Here is a 17,345-nt window from a genome sequence, read left to right on the forward strand (position 1 = left end):
TGATTACTGGAAAGCAACTGAATTAAGATCTTTCCTGCTCTACTTTGGCCCTATTGTTTTGAAGGGTAGACTAATGAAACAATTTTATTCACATTTTATGTTGCTATCTTCTGCAATTAAAATGTTAGTGTGCCCTATTCTTTGTCAAACTCAAATTAATTTAGCTGAAAAACTATTAAGAGAATTTGTTATTTTATATAGTTCTTTATATGGAGAACATTTTATGTCATATAATGTGCATAGCTTAATACACTTACCTCTGTATGTAAGAATTCATGGTGCTTTGGACAATTTTGGATGTTTTAAATATGAGAATTATTTACAGGAGATAAAATATTCAATAAAAGGGGGAAGATATCCTCTTCAGGAGTTGTGTAACAGAATATTAGAAAAACAAAAGGTATTTTTGTCAACACCTATATTACCATTTCAACATTTAACAGTTAAAGAAATTGAAAATACAACTCCTTCTTTGTATTATAAATTAAACGATACACTTTTTGAAAACATTATTTTACATGACTTAAATATATGTATTAATATATTAAAAAAAAAGGACAAGTATATTATTTTAAAAAATGATATGCTTGTTGTTGTTAATCATATGGTAAAACCTTATAATAAACATGAAATTTATTTGGTTGTTCAACAGTTTGTCAAATCAACTTCCTTTTTTATGAGACCTATAGACTCAAAAATAATAGATTCTCAAATAGTGGATACAACATTATTATCAAATAATTTTTCTGTCAATTTAAATGAAATAAAATATAAATGCTTATACGTCCAAATAACGGATAATAAAGCTATTGTGACATCTTTACGCCATTCATTGTATAATAAATAAATTTTACTTTGTATTATTAATTTAATTTGTTATTGTTTTTTTTCTGTGCTTTTATTTTACATATAATACATCATTATATATATAATGTAAATACTTTATAAAATGTATGTATTTTACGGATTGTTCAATGTAATATATTTTTTTTTAAACATGTAGCTATCTTAATTTATACATAATATAATATTATAATATTAATATATTATGCATTATTATTTAATAAAAATATTTAATATTTGTGTTATGTTTGAGCCGTTTGAGGTACCTATGCACGGCTATGCTTAACAAAAGAAAAGTAGCTTTTAAGTGCCTTTTAGTTAGGTGTCTATTATTTCATACTTTAAAAAATGTTATGTAAATTTGCTGGACTTACATTACCTACTAAATTTGCTATGTTATTTGTTTGTATGATGAGACAACAAGTACGGTTATCATGGGTTATATTATGTTAAGGTATGTTTACAAAAAAACTTACAAATTTATTTTGATATCTCCCCCCCCTTCACCCATATAAAACATTTTCTATTATGTCATTGCTTCGCTGTCAAAACTCGATTGTGGAAACACTAAGTATTAAATACAACTATTATACATGAATTTGTAATGGTTAGGAGTAGTCTAGTAGGTTAGGGCGTAGGTTATTTAGGTAGGTTTAAAATAGGGTTCCCAGCCTCGGTGTGGTTCAAATCCCGGTCGGCGTGTATGAATTTTTATTATTTTTTTTTCGTTTTAAAATAATCGATCTCATATTTTATATTAAATAACATGAATATAACATCTAATAAATGTTACAAGTTGATTTGAAACATTTATGCAACGTAATATTGCACATTGGGATAATGTGTCAACAGAACATTATATGTATGCGATTTTTGATGTTAGATACACATTACTTGACCACATTGGATTTGCATTACAGTGAAATATTGCATATATGTTTCAAAAGATGTGCTTGCACTGTTTCCTGAAAGTCTGCAAAAACAGGGCATTAAGTGTTGCAGCAATGTTTTTCATACACGTATGCAACTCGCATTGCGATGTTGCATGTTCCAATAAAATATCGCTGAAACATTGCTACAACAATTCATTGCACAGTGGGATATATTAATATTTATTTCGGGGTACACGCAGTTTAGTTCTTATCTGTTTTAATTTTTAAATTGTATTATTTTTAATATGTTAATATATTTAAAGTACTAAATGTATCTTAATTAATAACTTACAGAACACACATACACCGATATTTTAGCTTTGAGAAAATTGCCTCAGAAAGTCAGAACGATCCTGTCGCCCCATCACTTGGCTGTGCACTAGTGTACCAAAAAAATATAACATAGATATTAAGAAAATAAACATCCGTTTTAAATTAAATTATACACCGCAAAAATATAATATTAAAAAGACGGACAGCATTTTAGCATTTTGAATGGCTAATTTATAGGTAAGTAAATTTTATTATACTGTGGAAGCTAAATAGAATACGTCATTAACATAACTATTTAATTTGAAAATAAGATAAAGATTAAGACGTCTAAGACAACGATAACTGAACGAAATAATTAGATTATAAGATGACCCCACCTAAAACATTATTTTTTAAATACACGCATACCGGAGAAGTACATACATGGTATACTTGGATCAAATTAGAACTTAAACTTTGTAACTTTGTACCAAATGATTATATAAAAATGATTTTAGTTTAAAAAATGTGGTATTTTTTTAATTATTAAAGTATTAGTATTATATTTAGTATTAAAGTACTATTTTTAGTAACATGATTTTATATTATTTTTTATGCGGTTTCTTCAAATTACCTTTAAAACGCAAATCTTGGATGACATATCTATTTTTCGGGATAGTCGAATTGCACTTATTACCAAAAAAGAAATGGTCAAATTGCACTTGAATTGAAAAAAGGTAATGGTCGAACTGCACTCGGGTAAAATACAAGTAGTGGTCGAACTGCACTTGTGCCACAAAAATATCATGCTTTTGAAAGAGTAAAACGTTTAGAAAACACTCATTGGATGCAGAATACTAATACAATATTTTTAACTACATGGTCATTGGTCATGGTCCTAGAAAAAATATAAATGATATTGAAAAATATATTACCTTTATGCTCAAAAGCGAATTATTAATTAGTTAAAATTTTAATTGAAGTTTTCTATTAGTTTATTACTACAAAAAAATGATCGAATAATGAAAAAAAATGTAATGATGGCAATAATTATTATATTTGACGTTTAAATAAAACAATTTAAAAATTTAAAAAAATATATCTATAATATTATATTAACATGATGTACTCGTATGTATAAAACTATCATTTTTAATCACGCCAATGATTGAAATCATTGTCAGTTCTTAGCCTGTGAGTGAGAAAGGAAATGAGTATTTTCTAAACGTTTAACCCCTTCAAATGCATTTGTAAAAATACCTTTTTTGAACCCAAGTGCAGTTCGACCATTACCTATTTTCAACTCAAGTGCAATTCGACCATACCCCTATTTTTTAAAAAAACTCATTATACGCTGTAAATAATAAACTTGGAGCCAAATGTATAATAGAAAAAGTTTCCTACGTTAATCTTTTATATTTTAGGTACTTATACTTTTTAATTGAATTAATAAAGGATAGTCAATGTCTAATAGATAATAAATAATAACATTAACATCAAAATATTTAGTGATATTTTATTTAATCTAGAAAAATGTGTATATTAGGTAATAAAGATTATGTGAATTGTAAATATTCACCATAGATTTTATCTATTTTTCCATTTAAATTTAAATTTATAATGTTTATCTAGTGTCATATTCATCTTATGATATGTTTAATTATTAAATTAAGTAGAGATAGTGTCTGAGATACTACGGGTAGTAAAACTATTTTATATAAAAAATAAAAAAAACAACAATAACATATCTACATATACTTAAATCAGGCGCGTACACAAGGGGGGGTTTTAGGGGTTCAAACCCCCCCCCCCCCGAAATTTCAGGAAATAAGTTTTATTATTTATAACCTTAGGTTAGATTTTATAAGAATAAAAATTTAAAACCAAAACCCTCCCCAAAATATTTTTTTGTGTACGCGCCTGACTTAAATAAATAATACTAGTAGATACTAGTAGAACTACTAGTAGACATTAATATTTAATTAGAATTCACTAAATTCTTATTATTTAATTTGTTCTAACAATTTATTAAAAAGTACTGCATGTATTTCAAATAAAAATAATGAAACACTAAGACAGTTTAAAGTTTAAATGCTATTTAATTTACAGACGATTTATTTTTCTTAAGTATTGTAGTTATAGGGTTTCATCATTGAGCGATTAACCCACTTAATTTTTACTTACTGTGTTAGGTATAAATAATAATAATTATTAACAACTTGTTATTATTATATTTATGTTTATAACTTAATACTTATAATGATACTATTATAATTTATAGTATGAAAAACTTAAATTTCTCATTTTAAAAATATGAGTAATTCGATATTCATTATACACTAAAAAAATATTATATATATTAAGTGTTTAGCTAAACTAGAAGTATAGCATTTACTAGTTGTTTTTATACAATGATTAAAATTATGGTTAATACTTGTATCAGTGGCGTATTTACGGGATGAGATGAGGGATATATATATATAATATATAAAGCATATACTTCTTTTTTTAAGTATGAGATTGAGATCTAATTTTTATACATAAATTCGTTTCACTTCATTCTAATTCCAAATAAACCAATTTTTTTTGGTTTTTTTAATTATTATTTTTTAATTATTCCAGCTGACGAATTTTTACATGTTTATTATGCTATTGTAATAAAAACAAATTAATTAATAAGAAATGTAAAATCCCAGAATGTGGACTAAATGGTTATATTGGATGATTATTATTGTTTTTGTTATCGTCTTGTTTATTAAATGTATTGAACGTATAAATTATCGATTTACATAATATAGCTTGTAGTACCTGTACGGTTAGTATGTCTATAACATCGATAACGATCGTTTGAAACCTCTGGTATGAAGTACGCTCCGATCACTTCAGTGGAAGTAAAGAGTTCGTTTTTTATGAATAAAAATATTCTGTCGGATGTTAGAGTCAGTTTCACCACTGAAAATCTAGGGAAATACATGGTAAATAATTTTTTTTTTTTTAATTTAAATTAATTTTCCAATTTTTTTTATTAATTTTTGGTCATGCATTTTTTTTTTTTGCTATTTTTAAAAATAAATTTCATTTTTAAAACAATCGTGTGCTTTTTTGTTGCTTATTATGCTTTAAAATTTAAGCCTTATACATATTATATAATATACCTAATATCTATATTAGGTATGAAGTTATAATAAACTGATAAGATCTTCATGTATTTCGAGTGGAGGCAGAAAAAATATTTTAGTCATATACTCATATATCCTCCCTCTCCTCCCTTAAATAAATCCTAAGTAGGCCACTGGAAGTAATTTGTTTGTAAATAAAAAAAAACTTAAATTTATAACTCACTGTAACCCCAACCAACCAACCCAAAAAAAAAAAAAAATTGTTTAGATGTACTATTTACAAAGAAATTAATACAAGTATTTTTATGCATAATGTAAATTGATTTTTCGATTTACCCAAAAAGTATTTATAATATTATGGATTTTAAACTGTACCTAGTGATAAATATTATAATTTTTAACTTTAATATTTTATCTTTAAACCTTACTTTTTTAGAGTTAAAAAAAATAATATTTATTGAGTCAATATATTTTAAAGTTAAATTTTAATGCACGTAAAATGTAAATTTATTATACTTGAAAAATTAAAATTTTTAAAATAAAAAATAGAATAAATTTTCCAAGAAAAATACATTTTTTTATTCATCTAAAATATAATTAATTCATAATCACAATTTAAAGCATTATTCAAACTGTAGGTTTTCTATGGATATGATATGTGCAAATTAACATAGGCAAAGAATAAAATTGTATCTGTGTGATGGGAAATCATACTAAAAGATAAAAATAAAATGACTTTAATTGGGATAACTTTGCATTAAATAATACTTATACAAGTAAGTCAACAGGCGTAATAATCTACATTCTACCTATATCCACAAAAATATTTTTCTAAGTTTTTTACAATTCGACTTGGTTTCAATTTAACAGTTCAAGCAAAGTTGCATAATCCTGTGGCACAGCTGGTACAGGTTAGGTCTAATGTGATTTCAATTTTTAACAGTATGATAAAACGTAGATACAAACTTCAAAGTGTGTTTTTAAGTTTTTATGATATAATAACGGATTTGTTAGAATCATCGTTTGCTTAACTTTTAAACTTTATCATATTATAATTCAAAATATTGATTCGTAAGCAATAGATTTTAAAATGCAAAGAGTTATTATAATAGTGCTTTATAGTGTAATATTTTAAGGTGAACAAGGAGTACCAAATAAATTATCTTTTAAAACGCAGGAATTTAATAATAAAATATAAATATAAATTATTCCGTGTACACAAAAAAATAAAACTTCTTAGCGTCGGCACTTTGCGTCCCGTCTGCTGGTGTTGTTGGCATTAACGAGACGTTAAAAATATCAAAATCATAATAATTTTCTATTTCCTTACATATATTACCCTTTTACAATAATATATTATTAAAACGGCGTGCGGCCAACGGGAACGGACTCAATGCTCAAAGGAGTTTTGTTGTAAATCGAACGCCGCCGTGCCACGCGCCCGTATGACGTCACCATTATACACAATACGCGATGAATAAAAATAAAATGATATCGTGGAAACAGCGGCGCGCGGTGGAATCGAGAGTTTCGCGGTAACTCATTTTCGACGGTATTATCCAGCCGGCAGTCGGTGAGGCGCGCACTGCGCATGGGCCGCCGCCGGCAGGATACCGCCGCGAGGGGTGTCGGATTGGCGCGGGGGTAGAGTTTCGCGGAGTGGCGGCTGCGATTATACGGTATAGGGTGGCTGTGCGGTGGCGGCGTGGAGGCCCTTATAGATTTTGCCCTGGACGAGTGGCGCCCGCGCGTTATCCGCCGTCGTCCCTGCGCGCTCGAAACTTTCTTCCCACCGCTGCAGCCGTCGCCCGCGTGCGTGTGCGCGTTCGTCGGCGTCGTCGTCCACTGCCTATATACCGCCGTCCCGCATAGCAAACGCACACGCACGGCGACCCGAAGCGCACCACGATCACGGTGACGACCGCGCGTCGGTTGCAGCACCAGCGACGGCGGACAGCATCACCGCTACCGACGGCCGCGCCGACCGACAGTGGCGTTTGCGAGACTCTTCGCGGCCATGGGCTTTCGGGCGGACGCTCATCTCGGGCCCGGTTCGACTTTTGCGCCGTACGACGACGATAATGATAAAAATAACGATAATAGTAATATTACGTTTATGCGGTACGCTCCGGCGACTTGTGTGCGGACTGCTCGGACGAGATGAGAAAAATGAAAGAAAACGAACAATCCGGAGAATTTTTCGAGGTATTTATATACTTACGCGTTCAAAGATAGCTCAATTTGTTGCGTTTAATGTGGTAGTATAACACTGCAGTTGTTATTATATACAGTATTATTATTTATTATACTGGATGTAACGATGTCGCCTTCGAGTTCTGGACGTAATATTATAAGTTCGAGGACCTCGAATTACGTGCGATTATGTCGTATATAATCTGTGCGGAATATTATTATTATTAATTTAGAGCACGGATTTTTCATTCAAGTTCGTGACTTATTATTGAATGTAAATATTTTATCGAATCTAATTGATTGCGACCACGTTTCATAACACTTCGGATAAAATAAAACTTGCTTAATTCATTCTTACTCGTTTTGCATAATATTTTTTGAAATAAACGATTATTCTTCTTGAATATTTCAAACTTAATGTATTTACTGCAGGAATATTGAATATAATCAGTAATTTGCGGATAATCTAGAGTTATCATAATACCATACATACGTCCTGTTTTATGTAAGATTGTCTTTTTTTTAGCTTTGTGTCCTGTTATCCTGAATAACTTATTTCAGGACCCTTTTCTCCAATTTTTTATATTAATGGCAATTATTCTGTAGTATTTATTATTTTATTAAATTAGATATAACTACCTATTTCATCGTTTTAACATATAGAATATAGATTAAAATTTTATTTTATTTTTGAATAAAATAAATTTGTTGACAAAAATATTTGTTATAGATTATTGACAGTAAGTTGTATAAATTATGTCGAGCGACGAGCAATCTTATCAAAAATCACACGTATTTTAAAATAGTATATACTATTTGATGTTTTCGAAATTTGATTATCATTTCATTAGTATTGTTAAAATAATACTAATGCGTAAGTTTTAATTATACAAAATTCTATAATATTCTAATAAACCACTTTATAATTAAATTAAAATTAAAACGCCTTAAAAAATTTGCATATTTACTACTCCTAACTTAAACTTAAATTTTTGTTTTTAAAAGATGATGATGAAATCGAAATAGGTTTATGACTTTTATGTAAAAATAGTTTTTTCAATCAAAAATGATGGTTCTTCAAATATTAATACTAAATGTAAAATATTTATTGGCCATATATTAGACGAACTAAAATCAATTAAACTCTAAACAACAATGAGGGACACGTCAAACCATAGAAATTTAAAATTTGTACCAATTTTTATTCGATATTTTAACCCACTATAAGAGTGCAAATAAAGTGATAGAATTTAGTAATTTAAAATAAGAAATATCAAATATTTTAAGTTTTAACAAACTATTTGTAATGAATGTTTTAAAAAAATATAATACGTTAGATTATTTCAATTTTGGGTGACAATTATTGCAGAGTTAATAGTAAAAATTACATAGTTAATAATGTACTCATAGTATTATCAAAAAACTAAAATGATTAATAAATATCACTATTTGTATTGTTGAAATTATTTTGTCTTGGTTTTAATTTTTTTTTTAATATGGCCATAAGGTAATCATATAAATCGTCTAATATCTAGTATTTTTTATATATAATTTCCAAATATAATTTTAAAAATAATATTAAACAAAATTTTTTTTATTAATATGTCATATTTTAAAAATATATTTTGGCAAAAATAACAACATAGATATTTACATATTATGACTTTTTTATTACATAAAAGTCCTAATTATTATTATCATGATAATATAATTATTTCACGCGAGCTTCTATTATGTATATATATTATATATAATACATACAGTGCCAATAATTACACGACACTACGACATAATATTGTTATTATAAATTATATTGCACCGGTCCTTCAAATCCAACGACCCTTATATTTTATAAATTATTAATACTTAATAATTTCTCACCAGTCACCACTATACAAATACGATAGGTACTCTTATACCTATATATATATATAATATATATATCTTGTATGAGAAATATCACTATTATATTTTATTATTTTATCAGTCCAACCTAATATTTCCGATAGCAGAAACACTTTAAGTATGCAATTTTAAGAGCAACTAGTTCACATGCCATTCATATTATTATTATTATTATAATTTTATATTTTTTACACTCTCTTGAATGTAAGAGCTTGTTGATGAATTCGGTTCACTTTTATACTTTTTACATAGGTAGTATTTATATTTAAATATAGCATAAACGCAAAATAATATATCTAAATAACGAAATTTACACTAAAATTCTTTCAAAAAATTAAAAATATTAAATCAAATATAAACTATAATAAACTACTGTAAATAAATACTGGTTTCAGAATAATTATTGTTAAACTGTAATTGAATATAAGATATTATGGAGGTTATAATTATTTTAAAATAATGAAAGGTATAGTTACTAATTAATATGTTTTTACTATAGTATTTTATGTTTATGAACATTGTAGAACTGCTTAGAAAAAATTTAATTTTTAAATTATTTAAAATAAATTATGATACACGTATAGTCATAAATATAATTTTATATAATTTATATCTATACCAATAACAAAATAAAGTTTATCTACATATTAGCATTAACTTATCAGTTTTCACTATTTTATTAAAAATATAGTGTAAGTCATGTCATACTGCGGAAATTTTTTATTATTTTTATTTACCCATTCAATAGCTTTTAATTTTTTAACAATGTAATCGTATTATAATTATAATTTACAATAGATGTTATTTTTTATAATTTGTTCATAATTTTCATATTTTCTATTTTCTATATGGTAATTGTAGGTATTTAAATTTTAAATACATTTATATTGCATGATTATTTTTTTTATATTTCGAAATTCTTGATAAATATTTTGTAAAACGGATATTTTATAAGAATAATCACTAATTACCTTAAAGAAATATATTGTTTTAATTCTATATTTACATATGTATTCTAGATAAGTCAATAAAACGCATTATCCATAACTAATAACCTTCGAACGTATGATAAAAAATATCAAACCACTCCATATATTTACAGTTTTATGTATATTGTATGTTGCAATATGAATTTAACAGTGATAATAATTGTTCTTAATTTCTCAGTGATACAGTTTTGAACAACTTTGCTGTTTTTTTTTTTTTTAGTTTATTTATAATACATATTTATAAAAATAAAAATATTATTTTCCAACAAAATTTTAAGTAGAACTATAACATTTTAAATTTTAATTATAGTTACATTCTTTTTTTTTTTGTACGTATTGATGAGTTATGTATAGTTATGTAAAATAAGTAATTATAGTCTTCGAGTGTAAATGATATTTTTCGAACACTATTCGTATGCTAAATTGGCGTTATGCCATAGAATATTTAAAAAATAAATAACCAGCAACAATGCATAATAAACATGACTGTCATAAATTTTGCAGGAACAAAATGTTTTTGTTGAAATTAATTGTTTATTTAATTTAACAAGTACCTTCTCATTACTCATTAGTCATTAAAGTATATTGTATGTTTCGACCTAATATTTATACAAGTGAGATTCATCACTTCATAAGTCCATACATCATTAATTGACTATTTAAAAAAAACAATGCATGTGACACAAATACTGATTTTAATGATGTATAATATTACACAGTCGAACACTGAATAGAACCTTTAAATGATTATTTCAAACAGCAATAAAGATTATCTATGTATTAAGAATACATTACTTCAAGTCTCTTGATTATCTTTTATTTTAAATATAAATAACTTAATACATTTTATGTATCAAATAATAATTAGTCGTGTGATTTGATAGTATAAAAGATAAAAATGTTTGAAAATATTTTCACAGGTATTATATAAAACAATATTATTACTAAAAAATAGATATCATCATTTTTTTATTTGAAAATAGGATAATATTATTCATGCATATAATAATATATATAACACAATATAAAATGCAATGTTTCAGAAAAGCGTCGATTATTTAAGATTATAAAAGAAAATATGACGGGTCGACAGATACGTCGTTTGCTATACGGACTGCTGATTTTAGCATTATTTGTTATTGTTTTACACAGTGGCCGTACTGCATATTGGCTAGCCAAGGATGAACGTTACTTAAGACGGCCGTGTCTCCCCACCGAGGACCAGCTAGATTACAACGAACAACAGGTAGCTTAGAACACTTTTTGCAGTTACAACAATCGTTGAAACAATAGCATAACTATATAGTTATAACTATATGGTTGTATACTTGCGATCTTCACCATGTATATATATTATATACCAAAGAAATTTACATATCAAAATATATAAATAGACCTTTTTTATTCAATCATAATTTTTTTTTTGTACCAAAAAATAACTGACTTATTTTATTTTCTTATTTATTTCACTGAATATCTTGGAAACGTTTTAGACGACCAATAATTTATTAAAAAAGTATGCTGCTATAATTTATAATTGATCCAACAATCGAACATGAAAATAATATTGTCAATATTATAAAATATTTTAGCGTCTATGAAAAGATTTTCTCTTATGATAAATATATAGGTATGTAATAAATCATAAAAAAATTATTTCATAGCAACCATTTTAGTACTCTAATAGTTCAATAATATCTGTTTAAAGATAATAATATAAAACATATAAAAACATATAAAAATGTAATTTTTATTGCATGGATATTTAAAATTTAATATTGAATGACAATAAATTAATACATGTCCTAAAAAATGTGTTAATTATATAAAAAACAAATTGATTATATCAAGTAGGACAAATAGGCCATTTATCATTACGTTGTTATAACTTAATATAATATACCTATGTAAAAAACAACAATTAGGTACTTATACAAGGTTATAACTCATAATAAAGTATGTTTATACAATAAACATACTTTACCTACTTAGCTATCTAAGTATATATGTTTACTGCTTATAAAGTAAATAAAATAAATACGGCCATAAGGATTTATCAATAAGTTAACAAACTAATAATATAATTTATATAAATGTACATATAAAATAAAAATATGTTTACACCTTTGTAGTAAAAGTAAGAAAAATGTTATCAAATAGGAATACCATTACATTTTTCTTTTTTTACTTAACTAAATTAAAAATGTTTATTCTGAGCGTTATCGATACAGAGTAATTTATAAATATCAATTTAAATTTACAGAACCTACAATATTTGGAATCACCAATTCAGTCTTTGACATACAGTTCTTTAATGATGGAACCGAACGAAATTTCAAAATCACAATTACCATGGTATTTTAAAGGTAAAAATTAAATAACAGCATCGCATAACTTATAATATAGCAGTGAAAATATCATAATGATTATTGTTAATTTATTGAACCAAACTATTAGCCAGCAAATAATTATTATTTTTTTAATTAATTAACGTAATGTATTACGTTTTTATTTTATCAGATGGCCTGCTAAGACCAAGCAAAACAAAAAAAAATACGAAGATCGGACAAAAAATTACGCAAGTTTGGCCTAAAGAGCAAAAAACCGGTGACCGTATTGAAAACCAACTAATGTTCATACCACCTAATTATCAATATGACGATGAGCCAATGAAAACAATTTTACTTTACAATGGTTTAAGTAATTGGATGGTAGATGACGGACAGAATGTATTTATCTCGAAACAATGCCCAGTAAATAGATGCAAAATTACTTCAAAAAAATCAGAAGCTTCAAACGTAGACGCAATTTTATTTCGTGATCATTTTTCACATCCCGGTCATAGAAAAACTGGTAATCAAGTAAGATCAAAAATTAATTAGACGTATATAAGACGTGTTAACTATAACAATTATTGGTTAATATTATAAATCTTACATCACGTAATCAACATTATATGAGTTTCATTCAATCCTTGTAAATATCTACATACTCAATATAATAGTAAATGTTTAAAACACATTTTGAATTGTTTATATATAGGGAATATTAGGTACACTAATATACTATATACAATTATTATACAACTATTAAAAATAATAATATGTTATATTATGTACAATACATTTATCATATATATATATATATATATATATATATATATATATAATATCTGTATTAATGGTACAAAATTTTTAATATTGCAGGTATGGATTTTATATTTTCTCGAGTCACCGTACCATACAGAACTTATCACTTACAACGATGTGTTCAACTGGACAGCGACATATAGACACGATAGTGATATCGTTACACCATACGAACGATGGGCGTACTACGATCCATTAGTGACACAAGTTGAACGATTAGAACGGAATTACGCGTTTAACAAAACGAAACAAGTGGCATGGTTTGTATCAAACTGTGGTGCCAAAAACGGCAGATTACAATACGCTAGAGAATTGGCCAAATATATATCAGTAGATGTGTATGGCGTGTGCGGACAATTCAAGTGCCCTAGATCGGACAAATGTTTCCAAATGTTGGAACGTGACTACAAATTTTATTTGGCATTTGAGAATTCAAATTGTTTCGATTACGTGACCGAAAAGTTTTTCGTTAACGGCCTTCAGTAAGTCAATAACTGAATAATTTACAATTTACATAATTACGTTTAATGAATCTAATTTTATTGTAATTTATAATATCGTTCAAATGAACCGTATAATGCGTAAAGATGTAAAGTATATAGTTTGTGAAAAAAATATATATTTGTAAAAAAAAAAAAGTGTGAGTTTGTTTTGAACTGAACAATAATTACTATCTATACTTTGTTACTTATTTTATATTACTTTATGCGGTGACTTTGAGCGATATCACAACTAATCAGTGGCATTTACAATTATGAGGAAGGGTGAAGATGTGGTTTTTTAGATATACCAGTGGTCCTTAGGCGTACATAGAGGGTGCTTAGCACGCCCATGCTTCAAATCAGCATCCCCAGTTCCCCGTAAAATTTATTTCAGTATTTCACTAATTATTTGATAATTATTGTGATTTATTAGGTTTCAATTTTTTTTTTTTGCCATTACAAATAGATAATACGTAGTTAACGAATTCATGATTAAAGATGTATTGTATGAATGCACGTTTAACTGTTTCAGATTTCGTTTAAACATTAAACAATAAACAAAAATTATACGTTATTATAGAAAATCATAGTATCTATTATCTTACTTTATATTCTTATCTTATAGTTTACAGTTAATCATACTTGGTTACAAAATTATGTTTGATGTATAATGTATTTAAAATTGATGAAATAATTATAAATTTAGAAAAACGTTGTTCTGAAGAAAGCTGAAAGTTGGCAAAATCTGTGAACAACTTTTTTAACTTGGATGAATATAATAATTTGTGTTTTATAAACACTTATAAGGTACCTATGCATTTTATAAAAAATAACTTAGTATTTAAAATATTTATTACACGGTCATACCTTTTAAAATATTATTATATTCATCTGTACATTGTTAGATATATCAGGATATTTTAAAAATATCAACATCTAGTTTATCAGCAGAAATGCTGGTATTAAAGAATAGTCTAATTAGTGTTTAACATTAATAAATTATAGTGATTACAATTAAAATTATATAAATACTACTAAATATTTATTTTTATTTTCTAATATTAATAATAAACATTTAAAATCGTTTTGCTATGTAGTTTATTATAGTCTAAGGGAGGTGTGGGGGTACCTTAAATTATTCCAGCACCCCCTAAATTCACACCCAATGTATGCCATGACATACCACTCAAATATTTCAACATACCATATTTAAGCGAAAATATACATAGGTATTTCATAAAATATAACTTATTATATAAATATATATATTTACTTATCTGTCTGATATCATCATCACTTAAGCCGGGTTTACAAAATGATAGTGAAACGCAATATTATGCCTACATTATTGCGCAGTTGAACCAACAGACAACAAAAGAGAAAAGGTTAATGAGTTAAACTGTTTAATTATTTTATTTATTTATTTATTCAAGTGAACAATTACAAAACTAAGTGTATTGATTATAGGTATACGTTTTATTGTGATACATTATAGGTAATTTATATTATTAAATTAATACACGCGTTTAACTTCATAAACGTAAAGGTAAATTATTCACACGGATTTACCCCTACCCGCGTAACTAGGAAAAACAAGAGTTATGCGTGTACATAATATTATTATATATAGGTACCGTATATTATGGCTGGTATTTTAGAATTATAGGTGTATAGATCAAAAAATATAAGTATACAACGAAATATCATATACGAATATTGTTTGTAAATAAAAAATAATAATAATAATAATAATGAAACGGTTTGCTGTAGACACGACGTTTTACCGATCGTGATGGGCGGGCGGCGCGAGGACTACGAGCGGATAGCGCCCAAGCGGTCGTACGTGCACGTGGACGATTACGAGTCGCCCAAGCTATTGGCCGAGTACCTGCGGCAGTTGGACGCCGACGACGAGCTGTACAACGAGTACTTCCGGTGGAAGGGCACCGGCGAGTTTATCGACACAAAGTTCTTCTGCCGGCTGTGCGCCATGCTGCACGACGACGGGGCGCCCAACAAACACTACCGGAACATCAACGACTGGTGGCGCGGCCCGGGCGTCTGCAACAACGCCATGCCGTGGCGGCGGTTCATCGAGTCGTCCGTCGAAGTCAGCCAACCGTTTGCGGCCAACAGCGGCGAATAGCGTTTACCGCGGGCGGCGGCCACGGCGCTCGACTACATCACTGGCCGCCGGCGACGTCGGCCCCGCAGCCGCGTCGTCGGCGGGCCATCGCCGGACGTGGACTTTTGGCGACCCGGTGGTGCCGCCGCCGCCGCCGCCGCCGCTCGGAAGGCGCCGCAGCCACAGCGGACGATCGTCCGGAAACAGCCGTCGCCGCCGCTGCCGCACGTGCGCATGTCGAGCGCCGCGCGAAGACGACGGAGAGGACGCCGGAAGAACCTTCGCGACGAGCCTTAGCTCCGTCGTTTCGGTTCCACTGCAGTAAACGCGACGTGCGGTCCGCCGTGTCGCCTCTATTTGTTATAATATTATATTATTCGCGTTATAATAATATGTATAATAATTTGTATTCAGTCGAAACTGATGTTGTCCACTGCCAACCCGACGCAAAAACAATATGCAAACTGCACGAGCCGAGTACTTTCGTACACGGTCTACGCATGCTGCAGTCGACTAAATATATAAACGAGTTGAACGCCTATACAAGCGGTCGTGTGGATCAAACCGACTTGATCCGATTCGCGGCTGTCGACGGCGTTTCGGTCAATCGACTATACCCACTCCCCCTCATCCAGCACACACGACATAAATGATATCGTAGAAAACGGTGAATTTTTTCTCTTTTTTGTACATACAATATTATTTTTGATTCCCCCGAGATTTTTTCTGATTCGCTGCACGTCATAATTGAAATGTTTAATAAATATAATATCATTCCATATTTGACTTGGTTTAGACTACTGAGTACAGCCTTGTCAAAATTCGTTAAAGTACAAATTCGTTATATTATTATACAAATGCAATAGAATTGAGAACGATTCGTCAAACAACAACAATTTTATTATAATGATTTATTGTGTAGTAAATATTATTTACTTTAACTTTACAGTGGATTTCAGTGATGTATATGCGTGCTATTAAATTATAATACGAATGTCATAAAAACGTCTTCCTCTGGAATGATATTATTGAAATTCTACAATAAATTATCATATTTATAATGTACTTATCTTTATTCTTTATACATATTTTAATATCGACTGAATTATATAGACATATTAAACTAATTTACTTGCCGATGTAACAACTGTTTGCGATATTTTTTAGATAATTATATTGATATATACCTACACATAGTATTACCACAGAATTTATTCTGTGCAAGTATTATTGTTTGTTAAGTAGTATTTTTTTAAGTATTACATTTTGACGTCTAGGTTTCATTGTTATTAATACTATATTGCACATTATATGATTTTATACCTCCTGTGATAACAAAGTGATATTTTTTTATTT

The 17,345-nt window shown here is 28.3% G+C and overlaps 2 protein-coding genes across 5 annotated transcripts in view; one reads left to right on the plus strand and one right to left on the minus strand.

Moving 5' to 3' along the window:
• Window positions 1–2,157, minus strand: part of LOC114128004 (FGGY carbohydrate kinase domain-containing protein) — a 50,244-nt gene extending 48,087 nt beyond the window's left edge. For both annotated transcript variants that reach the window (XM_050200403.1, XM_027992403.2), the window contains exon 1: window positions 2,068–2,157. In XM_050200403.1, the coding sequence (XP_050056360.1) occupies window positions 2,068–2,078 (11 nt within the window). In that variant the 5' untranslated portion in view covers window positions 2,079–2,157. The remainder of the gene's footprint in view (window positions 1–2,067) is intronic.
• A 2,824-nt stretch (window positions 2,158–4,981) lies between these two features.
• LOC114128008 (glycoprotein 3-alpha-L-fucosyltransferase A-like) lies at window positions 4,982–17,278 on the plus strand. Of its 3 annotated transcripts, none has more exons than XM_050200405.1 (6): window positions 4,982–5,002; window positions 11,277–11,479; window positions 12,497–12,599; window positions 12,754–13,094; window positions 13,440–13,864; window positions 15,635–17,278. In XM_050200405.1, exons 2-6 carry the CDS (start codon window positions 11,312–11,314, stop codon window positions 16,008–16,010), a joined length of 1,413 nt encoding a protein of 470 aa, XP_050056362.1. In that variant the 5' UTR covers window positions 4,982–5,002; window positions 11,277–11,311; the 3' UTR covers window positions 16,011–17,278. The 3 variants fall into 3 exon arrangements, with proteins under 3 accessions (XP_050056362.1, XP_027848215.2, XP_050056361.1); XM_027992414.2 differs by lacking the exon at window positions 4,982–5,002 and adding an exon at window positions 6,725–7,351; XM_050200404.1 differs by lacking the exon at window positions 4,982–5,002 and adding an exon at window positions 10,999–11,153.
• The last annotated feature ends 67 nt before the right edge of the window (window positions 17,279–17,345 follow it).

Source organism: Aphis gossypii, chromosome 2 (assembly GCF_020184175.1).
Source record: "Aphis gossypii isolate Hap1 chromosome 2, ASM2018417v2, whole genome shotgun sequence".
Lineage (NCBI taxonomy): Eukaryota > Metazoa > Arthropoda > Insecta > Hemiptera > Aphididae > Aphis > Aphis gossypii.